Raw genomic sequence first — 24,206 nt, 5'->3', positions numbered from 1 at the left:
GTTCACTCTAGACCAAGGCAGGAGGACGATGGACCCCGCCCCCTGCCCCAGCCCAGGGCCTTCCTTCCAGGACCCACGGCCAATCCCAGCACAGCACCCACACAGACGAAAGCATTCCTCTTAATTAAGTCTCCTTTTCCGTCCTCCTCCTATCGTCACAAAGAAGTCTTGGTTTGGTGCTAATACGTTTCTAACTCTCACTAATCTCGTATAAGAGAGGACAGGTCATCAGTAGGCAGCAGTACTTCGCTAGAATTTAATCCTCTGTTTCGTTTTCATTGGATCTACTGTTATGGTTGCCCTCTATTTATGGCAACTAATACTGATTTCCCCATTTACACTAGTGATGTTGTTCCTTTTGCATCCAACTCTGAGTAAAGTAGTGAGTAGATGAAAATGGTCTTAATTTGCAGGCTTCTCTTTTATAGTGATACATGTGTAAAATTTCATGGTTTGCAAAATGCTTTTACATACAGTTAGTTTAGTTTGGTCCACATTTTTTGAATTAAACACATGCCTTTCACTATCTATACAGACCGCAGGTAAAGTAGGCCTTGTGTATGATTCACACTCTAATTCTTGTTTTTTGAGTTTTGGAGGAGCTTTGGTACTGACACAAACATTTTTGAGAGTTAAAAATCATGTCTGGATTAAGAGGGAGGTACTCTCTGCACAGCTACCATCTCTCCGTAGTTACATTCTTGAGCTCCATATAACCAGATGCAAAATTCCTGTATATTCAATACTTCAAATAATTTTAAAAGGCACTTGCTCCTAATAAGACAATAAAACCAAGTGGCCAAGGGAGGGGGACTGACAGCACAGAGGAGGTGCAGACAGCAAAGTCACGATGGGGACAGTAAGGTCTGAAGGTGGCGAGGCCCACCCTACACGGTCTGGCGCCCCCAGCCATACCTTCACGTCCTCCACCTTCATGCGCGTGCCCTCCTTGCCCACAAAGATGTCGTCAATGTCCACCAGGATGTAGCGGTCCAGAGGCAGCGAGAGGCGCTTGCCTGTGAGGAAGGCCACGGCGTCGACGAAGACGAGCTTGTGCAGCCAGAAGTTGAGGTTGTTGCCGAACAGCACGCGCTGGATTCCGTCGTGGAGGCCCAGGTCCTGGACCACAGTGGCATGCAGCGCGGCGTGAAGGCCGGCATCCGCGCCCAGGTGCGGGATGGACTCGGACGACCGCGTTTTGGCCAGGAGCACAGGTTCGTAGGTGGAGTGGTTCGACTGGAATACGGTCCAGTCCTCGCCGGGCAGCACGCCCTTCTCCACCTCGCTGGGCCGCGTCACGTACAGCAGCGGGGACTTGGGGTTGATGCTGCAGTCCTTCAGGCCCAGGTTGGAGTGCAGGAACAGGGGGAAACCTTTGAGCTGCGCGCTCAGCAGGCTGTTCTCATTGGCCTGCAGCCGGGTGGGGTGGGGCAGGGCGGAGGGGGGGGGGGAAGAGAGCCGTCAGAACCACAGCCCCAAGGGACCACGGAGTATCAGTTGTGGACTCATAACAGTCATGTCAACAGTACTCACTAACATTCACAGAGGGCTCGTCACATTCCTGATCCTGTGCTGACCTAGCGGTGCAAACCCCACTCTGCCTGTCATCGTAATATACCAGCTAACACACATGCCGTGCTCACCAAAGCCAGGAACCAAGCTCGTGCACTTTACATGAAGGGGTGCCGTAATCCTCACAGTGACCCCACGATGGAGGCATCACTGCCATTCCCATTACACAGACAAGGAGACTGGGCCCAGAAAGGCTAAGTAACTTGTCCAAAATCACACACAGGAAAGTCTAGCAGTGGAGAGCATGGATTCTGCCACCAGACTGCGTGGCCTTGGGCAAGTCAGGTAACCTCCCCGCGCCTCAGTTTCCTCTGCTGTAAAACATGGCCAAGAATGGTAAATCCCTCAAGGGGTGATGGAGGAGGCTGAGCGTTGACTCCCGCAAAGCGCTTAGAACAGGGCCAGCGGCATCGCCCATCGCTCGTTCAGTCCTCACATCAGCCTCAGGAGGAGGGTTCCTCTGTCATCCCCGCTTCACAGACGAGGATACCCAGGCTCTGAGGGCGGTGCTGCCCTGAGTTGCACCGTGGTCAGGACGAGCCACACCTCACAGCCAGATGGCTGACCCCTGAGCCCACACACCTGACCACCAGGCTCCCCTGCCTGGGGTTTCCAAGCTGGCTTTTGTCACAATCCTTTCTTCAGGAGAAATCCTGGGCGGATGCCAACAGAGAAGAGATCAAAGACGAGGTATCTTCTGGGAGTGCAGGAGCAGACACTCTGCCCACTGTGCTCCCAACCCCCATGTGCCCCCAACACTCCCAAGGCTATGTCCCAGAGGAGCCCAGCTCCCTCTGCCTCCCTCTCCTCCCAGGACCCGCTGCTGTCAGCTCCCTGGGAACCTGCAGGCAGTACCCACAGCACCCCCTTTTCCTCTTCCCTAGACTCACAGCCCCTGCTCCTTATCCCTCACCCTCCCAGCCACCTGCCTCTGGATACAGTACAATTTGTCTTTGTCCCTGTGCCAACTCCTTTTGGTCTTCTTGGCCTGACAAACTGCTCATCCTTCAAAACCCCATGCATCAGGACTTCCCTGGTGGCACAGTGGTTAAGAACCCACCTGCCAATGCAGGGGACACAGGTTTGAGCCCTGGTCCGGGAAGATCCCACATGCCACGGAGCAACTAAGCCCGTGCGCCACAACTACCGAGCCTGCACTCTAGAGCCCGCATGCCACAACTACTGAAGCTCGAGCACCTAGAGCCTATGCTCTGCAAAAAGAGAAGCCACAGCAATGAGAAGCCCGCGCATCGCAACGCAGATTAGCCCCCACCCAAGCCCACATGCAGCAACGAAGACCCAACGCAGCAAGAAAGGAAGGAAGGAAGGAAGGAAGGAAGGAAGAAGGGAGGGAGGGAGGGAGGGAGGGAGGGAAGGAGGGAAGGAGGGAAGGAGGGAAGGGAGGAAGGGAGGAAGGGAGGAAGGGAGGAAGGGAGGAAGGGAGGAAGGGAGGAAGGGAGGAAGGGAGGAAGGAAGGAAACATGCATCTACCCTCTTCTCATTGGCCTCCCTGGGGCATTAAAGCCTCAGCTGTAGCACTTCTCACCTTGGCTGCTGCATTATCTGTTCAGAGTCTCCCCACCAGTCTGCACCCTCTCAAGGGCAAGTACTATGTCACTTCCACCTTGGATCCCTGGTGCCAGCACAGGCTTGACACCCAGTGGGAGCAAACGCATATCGGATGAGTAACTGGATTTTTAAAAGGAAAGAAGAACAGACAGATCCCAAATACCTGGCACATGACAGCTTTTCATTACGGGTTTCATTTGTTTATCCCACAATTGTTCACTATGCCAGGCACTGTGTTAAGTAACAGGGATACAGTGAGAAAAACAGACATGGCTCCTGCCCTCGTGAACTGTAAAGGCGAGCAGAGAAGAGAGAGAGTAGTCAATATAGCAGAAATATACGTAAACTTCAATGTGACACATGCTACACAGAGGAGGTTCATAGTCCCAGAAGAGTAGATAATTGGGCATAGTCAGCTGGCTCAAGAGAGGCTTCCTGGAGAAAGGGACTGAGTAAGCATCAACTAGGGGAGAGGTGGGAGCCAAGTTCAAAGAACAGCAAGTGCAAAGGCCCTGAGGTTGGAGAGAGCTCAGCACAGTCAAGGAATATCAAGAGGCCAGCAGAGTGATCAAGAGGGAGGAGAGGAGATGAGGCAGAAAGGTCAGCTGGGACCAGTCCTGCAGGACCCTAGAGGCTTGAAGTGGCAGTGGGAAGCCATCAAAGACTCCATCAAAGGGTTCTGAACAGAGGGATGACAGGTTCCAATTTGCATGTTAAAAAGGTCCATCTGGCCACTGTGTGAAGAATGAGTGGGGAGGGATGAATCAAGAGTGGACAAAGGGCAGCAAATGAGGTTGGAGAAGCAGGCACGGTGGTACACAGGGCCACCCTGGAGAGCTCACCACGTGAGCACTGACAAGGACACTCAGCTGAGGGCTGAGCCCTGGGCCTCAAGTAGAGCGACATCTGCCCAGGGGGCCTTTTAGTAATAACCTTCATGCACAAGTGCTTTTTTCTAATTCCCACGAAGGCTCTGCAGGGCCCTTGCCTCGTAAACTGAGATAAAGGGCCTGCATTTGACTCTCCACACACCAGGAGTACCTGCCAACTCCCACCCTGTCCCGAGCCAGCCTCTGTCTGGTGTTGACAGCCCCAAACTGAGAGGCCCCTCCCTCAGCCCCCGGCTCCCCAAGACCACTAAGCCAGCACTGGGGACAAAGGCAGGGGGGGCCAGTGACATTTCAGGCCCTGTCCATCACCTGCTGTGGCCTGGGAGGCCACACTGGATCACAGGCACTGAGGGATCCCATTTCAAAGCCCCGACTCTGAGCTGACTGCCAGGCACTGGCAGCTCAGCCAGCTGCCCAGCTGGGAGGCATGAAGGAAGGGAGGAAGCCAAGTTGCCGACTGTCCACCCCAGTCCGCAGTGAAAGCAACCATCTGGGGAAGGGAATGGAGAGTAAGCCTAAGCATCGCAGAGGCTGACCCCCACTGCGGGCCTCGCCCCACGGGAGGGGAATCCCTCCTATTGTTCGGCGCTGGGGACCCACGCAGGAGACACCAAATCTTCCAGTGGGGTCATCAGGCAGAGGAAGGAAGAGCCCTGATCAGGGAATGGGAGACCTAGTACAGACTTAGGTAGTATCTGGCTGCATGACCTTGGGAACCTCGGGGTCCCCAAGGTGCTACCTCTCAGGGCCTCACGTCCCACATCTGTCGGTCAGTTTGCTCCGACGCGCTCACCCGTGGTTGGCTTACAAGGGCTGAGCGTGGTGGGCGAGTCCTGGCTCTGACTGATGAGCTGTGTCGGTCTAGAGAGCCACGCAACTTTCTGAGCCTTGAGTCCTCACCTGAAGATAAAGTGCCCACTTCACAGGGTAGCTGTGAGAATTACATACGATAAGGTCTGCAAAGCCATGAGCTCACGGTATGGCATGTAGCACGTGTGCGATCAAGCATCAGTGGCCCTTGTCAGGCCTCCACCGGGATGTGCTCAACCCCGGGGCACCTGGAGCTGCAAGGCTGAGCCGGGAAGTGGGGCTACTGATGAAGAGCCGCTCCCACCCTCAGGGTCCTGAGGGGCACATGCTGGCCAAGCCACAAGACGGATAAAGAGCTACCACCAGCTGTGTGTGCTGAGGTGAGACGACAAGGCATGCCAGCTGCCATTTATTGGGTGGCTCTGGGTACCAGGCACTGGGCTAATGCTTCCCATCCACTGTCCCGTCTTCAACATGGCACAGTGAGGTGGTGCTGGGATTGGCCCCCACTTCACAGATGGGTGGAATATCCTGCCCAAGGTCACTCTGCCTAGAAGTGACAGAACGAGTTGAACCAGAGTCTGGACTTTTCAGCCCCTGCTCTCCCACTGACCTGGGAATCCAGTGCCAGCGGGCATTGGAAAGTGAGTGTCTCCAGATCCCTGGAGTCCCAAGCCCGATGCACAGCATTGAAGCAGGCCTTGCGGAAGAGCAGAAGGATGCAGCTTGACCACCAGATGGCTCCCGTTAGAGCAGAAAGTCACAGGCCCCTGATCAAAACCAAGGAGGGGTCTCGTCTTACACAGCAGGGTAGGAAGAGCATGGAGACCTGGAATTGCCACTGACCCCACAGGGAGACTCTGAGCACCTCCCTGCCCCTCCTTGGGCCTCGTGTTCACCTTCTGTAGAGCAAGGAACTGGGGCCTGATAGGATCCAAGCTATGTTGTACCGACCGTGCCCAATGACCACAGCCCACTGCTTGGTCCCCACAGACCGTGGGAGCTCTGTGCACCAGTTGTGGCCTCTGATGCAAATTCTACTAAATAGAATAAATGGTATTTGAAGTTCCTGGACTCATCCCACCGTGTAGGAATAAGCCTCTGGAGCCAGACCACCTGGGTTCAAATCCTAGGTCTGTGCTTATTAGAGGTGTGAGTGTGGCCACATTGCTTCACCCCTCCTTGCCTCAGTTTCCTTCTCTCTTAAATCAGATGACATCCACCTGGCTTGGAGGATGGTTTATGAGGGTCAAACGTGTTAATTCACATAAAGCACGTAGGACGTGCGTGGCACTGGGTGAGCACTCAGCAAGTGTCGGCCATTGTGATGTGTTTCAGGCCTGGGGCTCTGAATCAAGCCTAATGAAGTTCATGGCAGGAAAGGGAACAGAGTCCAGGAGCAAAGGGAAACAGACAATGAAGCTGTCTGACGCTATGCCACTACCCAGCCATAACCCGGGCCAGCGTTTCCCAGACAGTGAGCCATGAAATAAAGGGTTTGTCATTAAGCCAGCCGGGGAACAAACCTCACCAGGTTGCTCTACTGCAGGACTTCTAAGGGCCTTCAATTTCTTGGCCCACAAAACCTGTTTTAGTGGCAGAGCAACCCGATCCATTAGTGCATGAAAGAACACAGCCGTGAGAAACCCTCAGCGAGACCAGGCTCCTCCCAGCACGGAGCACGGGTCCAGGGCGAGGCTGTGCCGCCAACGCCTGGGGACGAACGAGCAGCCATCGGTGGACACGGCCCACTTCTGACCCATCTCCTGCTCCTCTCCCCACTCACACCAAGCAAGAGCCGGCCTTGGGACCCGTGTGTTTACTGTCCCCTCTGCCTGGAAGGCCCTTTGCACAGAGAGCCGCGGGCTCCTCTCACTCCCTTCTGGTCACTTTATCAAAGATGACATCACTGGTAATGCATTCTATCAAAACCAGCACCAACTGCCCATATCCATCACCCAGTGCCCTTCCCCGCTTTCTTTTTTTTTTTTTGTACTTATCACCACCTGTCACATGGTATGTTTATCTGTTCACTGTCTAGTCACCCACTGCACTGAAATGTCCGCAGCACCACAGCCGGGACTTTGCACACTTCGATAACCACTGTGTCCCCAGTGCCTAGCAAAGGACCTGGAACATGGCAAGCACTCAGTATTTGCTGAATGATGGAACAAACACCCCCGAGCACCCAACTACAGTCCCAACCACCCAGCTTGCGCGTCAGAGTTCTCTGACCAGAGCCTCTGGATCCCCCATCCAGCTGTTCACAACCTCCTCCCCAAGGACAGCTCCTCCACGACACTTTCAGCAAGGGCTGTGGGCCTAGCAGTTGCTCTGGGTACCCCGCGGAGCCCAGAGCAGCTCACCGGTCCACTGGGATTTCTTTCTTCCAACGCAAAATGGCTCTGGTTCAAGAGGTACATAAACTCCACACCCCTCCACAGCCAAGAGGAAAGGGTGCGGGACCCAGAGCCCCCAACTGTCTAAGTCTGGGTTCAGACCCTGGCTCTCCCACTTACTGGCTACATGGCCTCCTGTGACCTAACTTAATCCTCCTGAGCCTTGGTTTGCCCATCTGCAAAACAGGGACACACCTCATCCATTGGGAGGACCGACATGAAAGGTTTTGAGGGACCCAGCAGGGCATATGCTCTCCTCCCTTGCACCCATCCCTGGGGCCTCCCTTAGGCACGAGCCTGCTGTGTGCCGGGCCCCATGCATGGAAGGCAATGCCCCTGTCGTGTGCTCCCAATGAAAGCTAATACTTAAAAAGTACCTACTAGACGCCAGGCACCAGGCGCTCCAAGTGCCTTACCTACACTCACCCACTTACCTTTTTTTTTTTTTTTCCCCACGTACCTTTCATGACAACCTAGGAGGAGGCGTTACCATTACACCCATTTTTCAGGTGAGGAGAGTCAGACACCCAGTTAGCAAGTGTGGGGATAAGAATCAAACTCAGCTGGAGCTCTCCACAGCTCGGGGACCCGCTCCCCACATACCTTGAAGAAGCCGATGATGCCCACGCCGTAGGCCACGCAATACTTGTCCAGCAGCTCCCTGTTCCAGGCATCCAGGTTGACGTACTTGAGGATGTTCTCATAGATGATGAGGGCGAAGCGGCCGCGGCCCTTGTCGGTGAGTGTGGGCATGTCACCCTTGCCCGGTGCAATCTCTGTGCGGTACTTGAAGCGGCTAGACTCCAGGATGGCCACCACCTCCTGGCCCAGCTGGGAGTAGAGGCTCTCCACGAACACCAGCACCAACGGGTCCGTGCGGGAAGGGGCAGCCACCTGTATGGGCTTGAGTGGCAGCAGGCGGCTGGGGGCCACGGGCGGCGGGTCCCCACAGTCAGGCTCGGGGGCGTCCACCGAGGGCTCCAGGCCCCGCTTCCAGCCATATAGGTAGTAGGCCGAGACAAAAACGCTGAACAGGCAGAAGGCGAACAGCAGGAAAAGTACAGCCTGCGGGGACATGTGCCGACACAGCCTGCGGAGGCGCGCCAGGGCGGGCATCCTGGCCCCCGAGACCTCGGCCACCGGGGGCCCGGCCGCCCCGGCTGCCCCAAGGCCCCACGCAGGAGAAGACTCCCAAGTTGTCCACCGACCAACAAGTTCACAGAGACTCAGCGAGCAAGGCCCGAAGTGGGCAGTGGCAGTGGCAGTGGAGGATCCGGGCCCCAGCCCTTCCTCCCAGCCAGGGGTGCAGTCCGCGGCTGGTTGCGCTCCTTCCTTCCTCCGCGCCCCTTTATGTCACCATGGCAAACCCCCACGTGGTCCTGTGCACAGCAGAAGTGCCCCAGGGCGTTAGGGCCTCCTGGGGGGGCTGGGCAGTGGGCTGAAGGATGCTGGGCATGCCTGGGGGTGCCGCATGCCGCTCGCTCGGTGGGGCCCCCGGGGCTAAGGCTGTGGAGAGAGGAGGAGAGTCAGAAGGCGGAAAGTCAGAGTGTGGGCTCCGGGGGTCCGCTGACTGTGGACCCACACAGGTCCTGACCTCGCGGTGGGCCCAGATTCAATGACCGCTACCCAACCTGAGTTCATGATTTGGGGCAAGCTTGTCAATCTCTCTGAGCCTCAGCCTCCCCGTTTGTTGACAACAGTACCTGCCTCACAAGAGGCTGGGAGATTACATCCACTAATGTGTATAAATCACACTGGGCAGTACCTAGCATATGATGTCTACAATGATAGTTGCTATTTACCATAATGATCAGTCCAAGACTAAACCAAGAAAACTCCAGAAGCAGGAAGGACAAAGTGAGACAATAAACATTTGCAAGGCCTAGGAGCTAGAGGTGGAATTCTAAATCACGACCCAACACCGCGTTCTCACCATCTTCCCCTCACTTCCCCACGTGCTTCCCCACCCATTTCTCTGAATGCACCCAGCAGCCCCATCTGACAGACGAAAAGACTAAGGCTCAGGCTAGGATTCAAACTCAGGGCTGTCCTCAGAATGGGAGAAAATATTTGCAAATGAAGCAACTGACAAAGGATTAATCTCCAAAGTTTATAAGCAGCTCATGCAGCTTAATAACAAAAAAACAAACAACCCAATCCAAAAATGGGCAGAAGACCTAAATAGACCTTTCTCCAAAGAAGATATACAGAGTGCCAACAAACACATGAAAGAATGCTCAACATCACTAATCATTAGAGAAATGCAAATCAAAACTACAATGAGGTATCACCTCACACCAGTCAGAATGGCCATCATCAAAAAATCTACAAACAATAAATGCTGGAGAGGGTGTGGAGAAAAGGGAACCCTCTTACACTGTTGGTGGGAATGTAAATTGATACAGCCACTGTGGAGAACAGTATGGAGGTTCCTTAAAAAACTAAAAATAGAACTACCATATGACCCAGCAGTCCCACTACTGGGCATATACCCTGAGAAAACCATAATTCAAACAGAGTCATGTACCACAATGTTCATTGCAGCTCTATCTACAATAGCCCAGAGATGGAAACAACCTACGTGTCCATCATCGGATGAATGGATAAAGAAGATGTGGCACATATATACAATGGAATATTACTCAGCCATAAAAAGAAACGAAATTGAGCTATTTGTAATGAGGTGGATAGACCTAGAGTCTGTCATACAGAGTGAAGTAAGTCAGAAAGAAAAAGACAAATACCGTATGCTAACACATATATATGGAATTTAAGAAAAAAAAAATGTCATGAAAAACCTAGGGGTGAAACAGGAATAAAGACACAGACTTACTAGAGAATGGACTTGAGGCTATGGGGAGGGGGAAGGGTAAATGGTGACAAAGCGAGAGAGAGGCATGGACATATATACACTACCAAACGTAAGGCAGATAGCTAGTGGGAAGCAGCCACATAGCACAGGGAGATCAGCTTGGTGCTTTGTGACCGCCTGGAGGGGTGGGATAGGGAGGGTGGGAGGGAGGGAGACGCAAGTGGGAAGAGATATGGGAACATATGTATATATATAACTGATTCATTTTGTTGTGAAGCTGAAACTAACATACCATTGTAAAGCAATTATACTCCAATAAAGATGTTAAAAAAAAAAAAAACTCAGGGCTGTGAGGCATCAGCAGCTTGGCTATGCTAGGAGCCCCTCTCAAACACCAGTGGTCTCATCTGGAAAGCACCACCCCTGCAGCATCGGGGTGGGGCCAAGGGACAAGTGAGTGAATCTGTCAGAGGAGCCCGGCATAAGCAACACTCAAGAAATCGCAGCTGTCGCTATCTGCCCCTTAACGCAACAGGCATCTCTCATCCTCAGGGTACGTGCCCACAGTGGCACAAGGACAGCAGGCGACTGAGCCCCCCAACCTGAGGATCCCAAGTTGCCCAACATCCTCACCCAAACAGTGCCCCCCCATACCACGGTCCTCCAGTCTCCCTTTAACATGAGTGGAGGCAGCTGCTGAAAGCTGGCAGAAGAGCTCCCCTGGAGATGGGAGACGGGGACAAGGACAGAAGGTGTGAGGGACTGGGCTGCTGCCAGGGAGGGAATGTGAGCCTCAGACCCAGAATCGGGGTTGCAGGGAAGATCTTCAAAATCCCTCCCAGCCCAAGACTATATGATATGCTTAGCGTGGATACAGTATACTAGAGACCCTACAATTGTACTTCTAGGAATTTATCCTACAGGGAGTAATTGCAGAAGTGTGTCAAGATTTCCCCACAAGAATACGACTCCCAGTGCTGTTTATAACAGCAACGGATGTTTATAATAGCAAATGCCCAACCATAGGGGATTGTCTTTAGCAATTATAATGCAAGCATGTGATGAAATCCCAGGCAGCCATTTACAATATGTTGAAGGAGGACATTTACTGACATAGAAATATAATTACCAGGACTTCCCTGGTGGCGCAGTGGTTAAGAAGCTGCCTGCCAATGCAGGGGACATGGGTTCGAGCCCTGGTCCAGGAAGATCCCACATGCCGCGCAAAGCAACTAAGCCCGTGAGCCACAGCTACCGAGCCCATGCGCCACAACTACTGAAGCCTGCGCGCCTAGAGCCCACGCTCCGCAACGAGAAGTCACTGCAATGAGAAGCCCGCGCACCGCAAAGAAGAGTAGCCCCCACTCACCGCAACCAGAGGAAGCCTGCACGGAGCAACGAAGACCCAATGCAGCCAAAAATTTAAAAAAAAAAAAAAAAGAAAGAAAGAAATATAATTACCATATATATTGTTAAAGTGGAAAACATTTATAAGACCGTATGCATGGTCATACTTTTGTGAAAAATTTTATGCATAAGCCAGAAACTGGTACGAATCCAAAAAACAAAACAAAAATGGTAACAATTATCTCTGGTTTTTATTTGCCTTTGTTTCCTAAATTTTCTACAATAATCATTTATTATTTTTGTGAATATAAGAAAACAAATGTTTTTAAAAGATGTGCTCAGAAGCAAGAGGCAGGGGTGTGAAATGAGGACATGTCTTGGACATCGGGTCTGCTCCCAGTTCTGCCATAACGTGCTGTGTGACCCCAGGCACACCCTGCCCCTTTCTGGGCTTCTTGCCTGTTAGAGAGGGGCCTGGGCCAGATGGCGTCTGGGGGCTCTTCCACCTCTGATATTCTACAGTTCAGTCTCTACTATGTGCTAGCGTCACAGGGAAGCTGGGGCAGCCAAGAAAGCAAGCACCTACAATGCAGGGAGTGTGACAGGGGAAGGGAGGGTATTTGAGAGAACTGAGGGGCACTTAATCCCCCTGCAGGAGGAAGGGGGAGGACAACGGAAGGCTTCTTGGAGGAAGTGGTAGCTGAACTGGCCAGAAGACCAAGAAAGGGTTGACCAGGGGTAGGAACAGTGAGGGACACATACACAGCTTGGAGCTAAGGCAGTAGGCAGAGCTTTCCAGGGAGTCCCTGCAATTCCACCTGAGAGCAGGACCAGAAGGGGCAGGCTTCCTGGGTGGAGCCACAAGAGCTGAGGTGACTGGCCCTGCAATTATTCCCAAAGGGCACCCATGTCCCACTTCCCATTGATAAGGGCAGCCCTCTGCCCTGCAGCCACAGCGAGCCCCACCCCTTGGCCCGGGGCCAGGGCAGGAACACAGTGGGTGGGGAGGCAGAGCTGCCTCAAAGGTGCCCTGCCTGCTGCCTGGGGGCACCTGCCTACTCGGGCCAACTAGCCCCACATCCCCTGCAGGCCTGGGCACTGCGGGTCTCCGGCCTTTGGTCTATTGCATTAACAGCCTTTCCACATGTGTGCTAATGATGACACAACCAGCAGTCTCAGGCGTCTCGGGGGCACAGACCCCTGTGTGAATCTGACAACACTTCTCCATAAAAAATATGCACACATGCTAGAAAATGTTTTAACAATTTCAGAGTCCAAACCCCGTGTCCCCTACCCCATCCATGGACCTAAAGCCCTAGTTAGTAGAGCCTAAGGATTACGTGGGCAGACTAGAGCCAGGCAGCTTCGTTCAAACCCAAGCCCTACCACCCAGTAATTTTGTAATCTTGGGCAAGTTATTTAACTTCTCAGTGCCCCCAGCTTCCTAATCTGTAAAATGGGAAAACTTGACATACTTCCCAAAGCTGTGAAAATTAAATGAGTGGATACCTAGGAGGTGCCGTGCCTGGCACACAGTGCTGAGCAAGGGTCAGCCGCTGTTTTCATGCACTCCCGTTGCCTATTTAACATACTCGCGATGTGGGTAACACCTGAGCGCACACAGCACCATCAAGTTCCGTGCTCTCTCTCTCTCAAGTCTCTAACAGCCCTTGGAATCCCAAATCCCCATTCTGAGAAGCCGTGTCTTGCTCGGGAGCTGGATGGACGAGCAGAGGCCAGAGAGAGGCCAGCAGGCTAGGGAGAAGGCCATGCAAAGCCCAGGCCCGAGAGAGGGTAAAGGGAGAAAGAGAGTGGGCCAACTAGCCCCCGTCCCCAGAGAAGGCCAAATACCCTGGCAAAGTGCTGACCACCAGTGAGCTGGCAACGGGGGCCTCCAGCACTGGCCCCACTGTGACCCCTCAAAGGCCGGGCACCAGCCATTCAAGGCCCTCCGTGCCCGCCTGAATTCCTGTACCCCTGTAGCTCAAGGGATGGCAAACTGGGGGTTTCTAACCCCTCTGCAGCCACCCAGGCCTCAAGGACAGCCGGGGGGCTGAGGCCTCAACACCTCCCTCCCGCCCTGGGCCTGCCTGGGCCTTGCCGACATCACCAGCCGTTTTCCTCAACTCCAGCCTCGCCCAACCAGTCACCAATCTTGGTCATGCATCTAAGCCTTTGCTAATGAAGTTCCCATTGCTTGGAACGCCTCCCCCTACCCCTTGGGACACTTACTCATCCTTCAAGACCCTAGTTCCAATGTCATCACCTCTCTGAAGTCATCTCCACCCATCACCCCATTTCCCGCCCCCATGTCCCATTCCTTAGGCTCCCACCCCATCCCTAAGCTATAGCATGGAAGCTGAAAACCAGGACCCTCAAGCTAAAACAGGATGCAGCATTCTTGTTCCTTGACAGCATTTTTCTTGGAGATTAGCTATCAACATCTTAAAATCAGGAGATTTCATATAAAAGTCAGAACTTCTGACTTCTTTAAAAAGAGTACATTTTAGGGACTTCCCTGGCAGTCCAGTGGTTAAGACTCCGAGCTTCCACTGCAGGGGCACGGGTTCGATCCCCGTTCAGGGAACAGAGCTCCCGCATGCAGCACAGCATGGCCAAAAAAATAAAAATAAAATAAATACATAAAATTAAAAAAAGAAATATAAAAAGCACATTTTGGTGACACACGCCCACTGGCCACCATCAGCTGACACTATAAAGCGCCCGCCTCAGATGGGTTAACACAGTCCCATAACCAACCTCCCTCTCTCATGTGGCTTCCTGCCCAGCCCGAGCACATCTGAGTGTGTGGTCCATGCAGAGCAGACTTGGGGCATTTCTACACACGGCTCTGTGCCCTGGAACCTGCAGATCACGGGGCAGAACCAGGATATACTGACCTGTGCATGGGCAGGCCCTGCCTGGTACCTGGCACACAGAGGGCTTCCCCACATGCCTGGGTGCCCCAAAGGGCAGGGACAAGTCTGATTCATTGTGGAAGCTCCCATCACTTTTCCCAGCAATGGTCCTTACTGAATACTCAGGATATAAATGATGAGCAGCTGTTATTATTCCCAGTTTACAGATAAGGAGACTGAGGCTCAAGGTGAAGTGACTTTCAGTCCTCCATGAAGCCCAGGTGTTTCTATAATAAAAATAATAGCAATAATACCATTGTAATTATCATCATTGTTATTTTTAACTGCATTTACCCTGAGCCAGGCACTGTGCTAAGCACTTTCACATACTTTCTCTCAATTAATCCTTACAACTAGTACTGTCATTATTCACACTTACAGTGGCAGAAAATAAGGCTCAGAGATGCTAAGTCACTTGCCCAAAACCATATAGCTAGTCAGTGACAGAGCTGAAATTTGAACCCAGACCCCAAGAAATGGTGATGGATCCAGAGCCCATAGGGGAATCTTGGCAGGGACAGGGGAGAGCATGAGGGGGCCTCAGCTACCAAGGCCTCCAGCCCTCGGCCAGGCTTCCACTGTGCTCTCCCAGCCCTAGGCCTAGCTTTCCCTGCCAAGGTGCTGGGGATAATGAATGAGATGCTCTGGTTGTCATGGAGATGCCATGGCAACACTGCACTTTCGGGAAATACCACGGTAACTGTGGCCACTGCTCTGGAGTTGAAAGTCATTCACAACCCCACCCGTCACTCCAAAATGCTCTGGTGCCCCCACAATCCTCTCTAGGACCCAAAGGAAAAGGAGGCAGAGGTACAAGGGACTTCTCGGAGACCAAGCTGTCTAGAGAGCAGGACTGGGGAGGAGGTCCAGCTCTGCCATGGATAGACAGGTGGGCTCCAGGAATGAGACCAAGAGCTCCCTGTGCCTTTTATGGTAAAATGCACTTAACAACCCAACTCCCATGTACTTGCTGCCTACCATGTGCAGCAGGTCTCTTGTGAAGGGCCGAATGCATCATGCTGTTTCACCCCAACCGTCTGAGGGGCAGTGATGCAATGGCTGCTAGCATCTCTGTTAAAGGCTCAGACTGGAGCCAGCTTACGTGGTCTTGAACCTTGCCTCCATTATTTACCAGCCTGTGACCTTTGCACAAATCTCTCAACCTCTCTGAGTCTCCATTTCCCCAAGTATAAAATAGGGTTTATACTAATCTATCTTGCAGGGCTGTTGCCAAGAGTAAGAGAGATGATATGTGTAAAGCTGCTCAGTGCCTGGCACATAGTGATACAGGCTAACAAAATGATTATCCATTTAATGGAGTTGGAAACTGAGGCTCAGGAAGGAACTGACCCAAGGCCCCATATCAAATTGATAGTGGATCCAGAAAGAGGAAGAGACGTCAGGCTTGGGAGCACACTGGAAGTTGGGAACAAGCAGAGGATCCATTCCCTGCTCCCTCATTCTGTACCTGAGCACCGCCAGGTACCAAGCCTGGCACTGGGCATTGAAGATGCAGGCCTTTGGGCTCCAAGGTTTTATCTGGTGTGATGCTGTTGCCGGGTGAATGGAGCAGGTCCCCAGAGCCCCGCATGCTCACCCAGCCCATGCTCACCCTGCCTGGGTCACTCCTGACCATGCCCCCTACTCCCTCCCCTCTCACAGGCACACGAATGGACAGGCAAACTCACATGGTGCCGAGATGTTCCAATGGTGTCATCACGGGCATCTGGGTCACAGGCACGAGTATGGGGCGGGGAGCTGAGAGGAGTTCAGGGAGAGTCCCACAAGCAGGCTCAAAATTATTTGAATGGGCACCTGGCCTCGGGGAGGAGGAGTGGCTGCCAGCCGGGCACTGGTAGCCCCACATGCAATCCCAGGGCCACTCCCCAGAGCTGACTGGGCCCCTCCCATCCTGTCACACCCCCAGCACAGTCACGCCACCACCCATTACCCAGCCATACCCCACAGCCATGCTGCTCCACCAGCTACCCCGCCCTAGCCTGCCCCACCCCCCACATACAGCAAAGAAAATCCTCCACATTTGCTTCCCAGCTGTGCAGGAGTTTCTCCAGCGCAATTACACCCTTGGGAGGCGGAGACCAGAAGCAAATCCCTTCCTCTGCTGTAATCTGCTGCACACACCATCCCCCATAGCCCCGCAGTACCGCCTGGCTGGGGGCTAAGGTGCCGCCCATCAGTCACCCCGGAGTCCACGGTTGCCACCAAGGGACTGGCAGGAGTCTGGCTCAAGGGTCTCAGGGTGACAGAGTGTACAGTCCATCTTGCAGTGAACACATGGGGACACTGAGGTCCAGAGAGAGAAAAGGACCCCCCCCCCCCCGTGGCGTTGCCAGGCCTGCCCCACCCCCACCTGCCTTGGCCCATTTTCTTACCCACTAAAACCCTGCACGTCCTCCTCCGAGGCCAGCCTCAGCCGCGAGCTGGACTCTGCCAGCTGTGGATGTCAGAAGTCCTAGATGAGCTCTCCGGCTCCACACCCCACCATGCAGTGGATTTATGCTGCCAGATGTCGGCTGCAATTATAACTAGAACACTGGTCCCCAACTTCACCTAAAGCCTTCCAAGGCAGAAGCGGTCTCCCACCCACAGCAGGTACTTAAGAGCAAAGTGCCCTTGCCGACGACCTTTCCCTTTTTGAATGTGCTATGAGGAATCGCCAAGCTAAATGCATTAAAACATGAACTTCCATTTATTAGACATGATATGCCTGCACTACATGCCACTATTAATCCTTACAAGAGCACCATGACCTACGTTCCCTTCGTTTTACAGATGAGGAAACCGAGGCCCGGAGGGGGCCCATGACTTGCCCAGCCACAGAGCTAACAAGCGGGTAACTGGGAGTCTCAGCACAGAGGCGCCAGCTCATCATCCTTCAGCAACACACGCCCTCCGTGTTCACCTAGGACAGCTGACATAAGCCAGCGCCCATACACCCCATGCTCCACTCCCTTTGAATACCACTTTCCGTTTTCATTTTCATGCATTTTACGTGTGTTTTAACATCAAAAGCAGCCTCTAACGATCCTTCTTGGAAGCAGACCCACAAATCACGCATCAGTTGACAGGCAAACAAAGCATAAAGCGCCGGTTCACTCCCCAGTTCTCAACCTGGCGTTTGTTCTGGGTTCCCCGGAGGGGGACGCCCAACAAAAACCTCAAGAACTTATACCCGCCACTTGTTGAGAATTTGTGTTTCTTCCAACAAGCCCTGAGTTGAGAGTTTATCTTTGCACCAGCTCTGAAGAAAAGAGTTTACTGAGCAAACAAACAAGACAGCTGGGGGCAAGGGGGTTTGCAGAGTGGGGAACAAGACAGGTCAGGACCAGCTGCCCTCTGGTGCCACTGACGCTCTAGGGCAGACCAAGGTGGGCAGGACCCTCACAAGGCAAGCTCTTCGTTAGCCCACGGAACTCCCCAAAATAGGACTCTCTCCACCCAACCCCCAAATCCATCTACGCAGAGTCAAATCCATTCCTAGCTATTTTTCTTAGGCTCAGATCACAGGCACTTGAAAAAAACAGAAAGATATTTCTTTGCAAATATCATAACCTCCCTCGCTGACAGCAGCCAGCACTGACTGAGCTCCTGGTAACCTGCCAGCCCCACACCAGCTTTCCCTGATTTATCACACTCAATCCTCACGCTGAGAGCTGGTGTCGCCGATATACGCGCTCTCACAGGCAGGAAACCTAGGCTCAGAGAGGGTACGAAGCAACTGACTCAAGGTCACACAGCTGGGCAGGGGGAGAACCAGGACAACCCCAAGCCGGCCCACCTCGGAGCCCCTGCTTGTAACCTCCGGGCAGCTGCCCAGCATTCCACACCATTCCTGAACCAGGTCGGCGGCCCAGAACGTACCCAGAGACAGGCTTCCTGCAGGTAACCAGCCCCAGCTGCCTCAGCGCAGGCTGATTGGCTCCTCTGGCAATGGGAAAGCCTTCCTTCACGGGCAGACAGGGGCACCACAGATCCCCAGAGGCAGGACCTCAGCCACAGGGTCTTCACCTTCCCCCACCCCGGGGGCCTGTGTCATTCCCAGATAGGCAGAGACCCCACATGAGAAAGGGAGGCTGCCTCTATGCCCCAGGCAGAGGCCTCATGCTGAGGAATGGGAGAGAGAGGTGGTGAGGCTCAGACGCAGGAGATCTCAGCTAAAAGGGCCACAACTCAAAGGACAATGGTGACTGGACAGCCTCACAGGTCTGCTGCACGCCAGGTACAAGCACTTCCCAATCACGACCTCAGTTATTTGTCATCTTCTCTCAAAGAAGTACAGACAAGTTTACCATTATTCATTCCCCCATCTGCCACCCCTGCAGAGGAGCCGGGAAATGCTGGTCAGCCCCGGCCCCTGCCCTCCCACTTGCCCACTCCAGGTTGCCATATGATCCCTGACAGAGAAACAGGTGTATGGGGGGTGGGGGAGCCCTCCATCTCTAGGATGTGGAAGCAAACTCCGCGTGGGCCTGGAGTCCACATCAGCATTCCAGTGCTTCCATTGGCTCCCTCTGGGCAATACCCTTCCCTTCTCTGAGCCCGTTTCCTTACCTGGACAGCAAGGGGTAGAGATTAGATCAGAAGTTTGTGACCTCCTGCGGTTACAGAACCCTTTGAGAGGACTTCCCTAACCAGTGCAGTGGTTAAGAATCCGCCTGCCAATGCAGGGGACGTGGGTTCAAGCCCTGGTCCGGGAAGATCTCACATGCCGCGGAGCAAGTAAGCCTGTGCGCCAAAACTACTGAGCCTGCGCTCTAGAGCCCACGAGCCACAACTACTGAAGTCCACGCGCCAAGAGTCCGTGCTCCGGAACAAGAGAAGCCACCGCAATGAGAAACCCGCACACCACAACGAAGAGTAGCCCCCACTTGCCACAACTAAAGCCCATGCGCAGCAAAGAAGACCCAACGCAAAAAAACCAAAGAAATAAAAAATAAATTAAATTAAATTAAAAACAAGAACCCTTTGAGAGTATCATGAAGGCTGTTAGTGGACTCTCCCCAGACAGATGCCATACTCCATACAAATTCAGGGAGGTTGTGACCGCCCCCCTCTCCAAAAGCCAAGTGGAAAAAGCCAAATGGAAACTCTGTAGCAGCCCCTCTGACTTAAACAAGCCATAGCCTCACCGTCAAGATAGGACTGAAGCCATGAATGTAACATCTGAGCCCCGGGGACCTCGTCATTCCAGCTCCCCCCATGGCCTTGCAGTAAATCTTTAACTCGCAGACCTGCTGGCTTCAGGTGGATTTGTGAACTTGCTGAGCTGTCAGGAGAAGCTCAAAGAGAAGCTAAGCCCTTCCTTCCCACCCCTCAGCCATGGTCTCCTTTTCCATCAGGAATCTGCCAGGTCAGCCCTGGCCCATTTCCCTGGTGCAGTACTGGGGGCTGGGACACTTGAGGAACCCACTTCTGGTCCTGAATGCAGACAGGACCCGGTGCCAGGCTTAGGGGCCAGCTCGCCCTAACCCCTGCACCCCCTGGCCCCCTCCTGCATTGGTATGAACACGTACACACTGTGGGTACACACACATCAGACAGACCTGGGAGGACTGGACGGGAGGGAGGGGACACGGGGCTGTGGTCAGAGGGTACAGGGAGGCTGGGGAGAAAATGACAGGACCCACCCGAGCTCCAGGCAGTAGCCGCTCAGCTCCACTCCACTTCGCATCACCGCATCCTCTTAATGGCTCCACGCTCCTCACGTAACACAGTCACAACTAATCCCAGAGCCAGGACAAATAGCATGACTGTCCACCCAATTCCCTCTCTGGGAGGGAGCGGGTGGCCCTAGGGCACCCTGAGCCACCAACCACGTTCCCAGAAGCCTCCAGGCCTCCTCACCACCATGTCCCTTACCAGAGGCCACCGACCCCTACCTCCTGAACCTCAGGAAGAGGATGTCTTGTCTGACTCTGCCCCATGCCCAGGGGACCCCTCAGCAGGCAGGGATCCCGCTCGCTCACCCCTGCCCTGCCAGAGGTGCCTTCCATGGAAGAGGAGAAAGCATGTCCCTGACCCTGATGCCAATGGGCCCTAGGCTTCCTCTCAAGAAAGGTGGCAGCCAGGAGCAGCTGAGCCCTCACTGTCAGCAAGGGTAACCGGGCTCTGGCTGCAGCCCTGCCTGACTGCCTATGCGATCCAAGCAGGGCCCTTCCCCCACCCCAGGCCTCAGTTTCCCTGCCTGTCCTGAGAAGAGGAAGAAGGACTGATATCTCCTATCAGGCCAGCAGGTGGTCAAAGCGCCTGTGATGTTGGCTTTTGGTCCCTGACCCAACCCCACTCAGTGGCCAGGCCCTTCCATTGTCCTCCCTGCCCCGTCCCCTAACCCCCGCAAAGAAAGAAGGGTAACTGCCAGAGTGCGGAGGTGCTAGGGCTGAAGAGGGCCTTACAAAGCCCAGAGAGGAGAAGCAACTCGGCCATGATCACACAGTTGTGGTGTGTGGGCTTCTCATTGCGGTGGCTCCTCTTGTTGCGGAGCACGGGCTCTAGGCGCGTGGGCTTCAGTAGTTGTGGCTCACGGACTCAGCAGTTGTGGCTCACGGCCTCTAGAGCGCAGGCTCAGTAGTTGTGGAACACGGGCTTAGTTGCTCTGCTGCATGTGGGATCTTCCTGGACCAGGGCTCGAACCCATGTCCCTTGCATTGGCAGGTGGATTCTTAACCACTGCATCACCAGGGAAGCCCTGGTATTTGCCTTTTTAGAGGACACCAAGGAGAGTACCAGGAAGCTTGCTAAGTAGCAGAATTTCAGGTCCCAAGAGCATCAGTGGGGAAAATAATGGCATGTCTGTACATGTAGGGCCTGGGGATGGAAACTGCTGACTGTCCAAGGCCCCTGACATCAAACCACAAGGGTGGCCTAGGCTCCTGCCAGCGCAGGGTGATCCCAGGAACCCCTGCAGGGATTAGCAGCTGTGGCCACCTCTTCACAGGTCACCTGAGGCCCAGCCTGCAGGCCTGGAGGTGGTGACGGGGAGATTGGCCCAGATGGACACCCCAAGACCAAGGTTCCCAGAAGCCTTGGGGAAACTGAAAAGGCTCCAGGCCCTGTGGCCAGAGTGGAGGGAAGCCAGGTGCACTGGGGGCAACAAAGACGAAGGGAAAGCCTTGAGGCACTTGGAGCCACAGAAGCCCCCTAATCTCCTGGAGGCCTGGTGGGCACAAACCAGGCCTGCTAAGACCAGGGAAGCTTCATCAGGGCCCGCATGAAAGCAGCCTCGTCCCTCCAGACTCGCTGGGGCTTGTCCCGTGACAGAAGCCCGCCGCTAACATGCCTCCCCTCCAGGGTGAGGGGCTCAAATGCTTACATGGAGGCGCAGCTGGCACGGGAAGGGGCAGCAGGTGGGGAGAGGGGGCGGGAGGACCTCGCTTTCTCTGCATCACAGACCACTAGAGAGCAGAGACAGAGTAAAAAGCACCGGGCAGGTGACCTATTTATCGAAGGTCCTTTTTAAAGGGGCCAGGGGACCTTGGTGAGCCTCTACAAGGTAGCTGACAGGTGTCCCCAGACCCCCAAGGTTCGGGGACCAGTTCCTGGGGTCAGGAGACTGGCGCTCTAGTCCTAGACTGGGCTAGGGTGAGGCATCCAGGCAGCAGGCACAAACATGAAGGAGGCGCCCACTCCCAGGCGCTGGCATGCACCTGCATGACACTGGCCAGAGTCGCACCGCGGCCCCTGAGTCCCCCTCACAGTCTGCCTCTAAGGGCCTCCCTCGCCTCGCCCTAGGCCCAGCCTTGCACTAACCTGCCAGTGACCCCACCAAGTACCTGTTCCTGTCAGGCCTCGCTCTGTTCACCAGTAAAGTGGAATGATGCCAGATGACTCCAGGGGCCCTTCTAACTCGAAGCTGGGCAATTCTGGAGTGTAAGTGACCTCCACTGCTCATCCCCAGAAATGGGCACAATGACCCCCACTCCCGCCACCCGTAAGCCCATCAGGCACCATGCTCCACCACGATACAACCTCTCCCTATAACCGTGTGCTCTGCCCTTTGCTAAACGCTTGGCCTCTGCTTCATCAAGGCCTCATTTTACAAATGTGGAAACAGGCTCAGGGAAGTTAAGCAGCTGGCTCGAGCTTCCAGTTGGGAAGTGCAGAGCTGAGATTTGAACCAGTGCCTGGCTGTAATCCTACATTCCATGGGATCTGCCACAGATAACCCAAAACTCACTATGGCTCAGAAGATGCCATCGGGTCTTTGCACCTCCTACATCTTCGAGTGTGTGATGCTGAGGCTAATGCTAAAGGCGGGCTGCTGGAGGCGGGAGCAGGCAGGCAGGAACGGGAAGCCTGTGTGGGTGCTGAGCATTTGCAGACTGACCAGCCTCCACCCCAGCCAGTTGTCCACTGCTGTGGCTACAACGTCCTCGTCGCCATCGGCACACCACAGCCACCACTGTGCCATTTTTAAATCACTGCAGATGCGAAGCTTTTTCACAGATGCTGCTCTGGCATCACATGACAAGCTTCTAAGATCATGGCAGGGATTTCTTCCCTCCTTCTCAAATGAGGAAAGTGGGGTTCCTGGAGGAAGAGTGACTTCCCAAAAGTACACGGTGAGGCAACGTTTGGCAATGAACCTGGAGCCCACATCTTCTTCCTCCAGGTCCAGAGCTTTGTCTACTCTACCATGCCCTCCTTGACTTTTCAGTTCAACCAGCACTGATGGGTCTTTGTAACAATGACCTTTTTTTTTTTTTTTTTTGGCTGTGTGATTGATCTCAGTTCCCCGACCAGGGATTGAACCCAGGCCACGGCAGTGAAAGTGTCAAATCCTAACCACTAGACCACCAGGGAACTCCCAACAATGACCATTTTTGAGAGCTCATTCTGGGCAGGTATTATACCCAGCACTTCACGTATTATCTCATTTAGTCATGAAGACAACCTCATAAACTACGTACTGCTACTGTTTTCATTTCGTAGACAGAGCCACTGAGGCTCAGAAATGTGGAGTATCTTGCCCCAGTTCGCTGTGTTAGGAAGGGGCAGAGCTGGGATTCAAACTGAGGTCAGTCTGGCTCTGGGGCCTGCGCTCAGAGCCTCCGTGCTTTGTCTGGGACCAGAGGGGAAAGGAGGGCAGACACACTCGAACAGCATGTGTGCCTGGCAGGTTATGGCAAGATTAGGATAATAGGAAGACAAACAAAGCTCTTAGAGAGCCCAGAAGATGGAGGTTGTTTCAAACGTCCGGGCAGGAGGCCAGGAGTCTGAGCAAGGGACACGGGAACAGAGGGAGGTGACAGATAGGAGGGAGGCGGCCTTGTGAGACCTTGGTCAAGTGCCTTGCTCTCTCTGGATCTCAATTTACCCAGCTGTTAAGAAAAGTTCCTGGAATATCTCCAGAGCCCTCTCCATCCCGAAAAGCCCTTGGACCCTGGGAAAACAAGCAATGCCTGGTGACAGCCTGGCTGCCAGCCCTGGGGGAATCTGAAATGTCCTTGGCCGTCCGGACACGATTCAACTGCTGGGTAACAGGCTTGCAAAAGCACAGGGCTCGGCCAGCATGCCTGGGCACCACTGAAGTGTGGGTCCTAAGGGGGCCACATTCCGCCCATTGTCAACCTCTCCATGGTCCCAGTGGAGCAAGCACCACCCAGCCGGGACCCAGACCAGCAACCGAGGTCACATCCAAGTGCCCAGTGGAATGTCACTCCAGGCCTGCCCTGCCCCCGCTGATCCTGTCCAGACAACTCGAGTACATTCAACATCACCCACCCTCAGAGCCCCACACTCACATTCCCTAAGGTCAGCCATTGGGACGTAGAGACAAAGGGTTCTGTAGGAGATCGTCGGGAAAATGACCACCCCCATCCCCAAGGGACCTGTTCAAGACAGAGGTTGCCAGGGCTTCCCTGGTGGCGCG

The 24,206-nt window shown here is 54.1% G+C and overlaps 1 protein-coding gene across 2 annotated transcripts in view; it reads right to left on the bottom strand.

Moving 5' to 3' along the window:
• Nucleotides 1-24,206, bottom strand: part of NDST1 (N-deacetylase and N-sulfotransferase 1) — a 67,656-nt gene that overhangs the window by 28,133 nt on the left and 15,317 nt on the right. For both annotated transcript variants that reach the window (XM_079916988.1, XM_079916987.1), the window contains exons 2-3: nt 7,844-8,746; nt 916-1,410 (exon numbers count right to left, since the gene is read on the bottom strand). In XM_079916988.1, the coding sequence (XP_079773114.1) occupies nt 916-1,410; nt 7,844-8,356 (1,008 nt within the window). In that variant the 5' untranslated portion in view covers nt 8,357-8,746. The remainder of the gene's footprint in view (nt 1-915; nt 1,411-7,843; nt 8,747-24,206) is intronic.

Source organism: Stenella coeruleoalba (genome assembly GCF_951394435.1).
Source record: "Stenella coeruleoalba genome assembly, chromosome: 3".
Lineage (NCBI taxonomy): Eukaryota > Metazoa > Chordata > Mammalia > Artiodactyla > Delphinidae > Stenella > Stenella coeruleoalba.
Note: the sequence above shows the minus strand (reverse complement) of the source record. Positions and strands in the feature narration are given on the sequence as shown.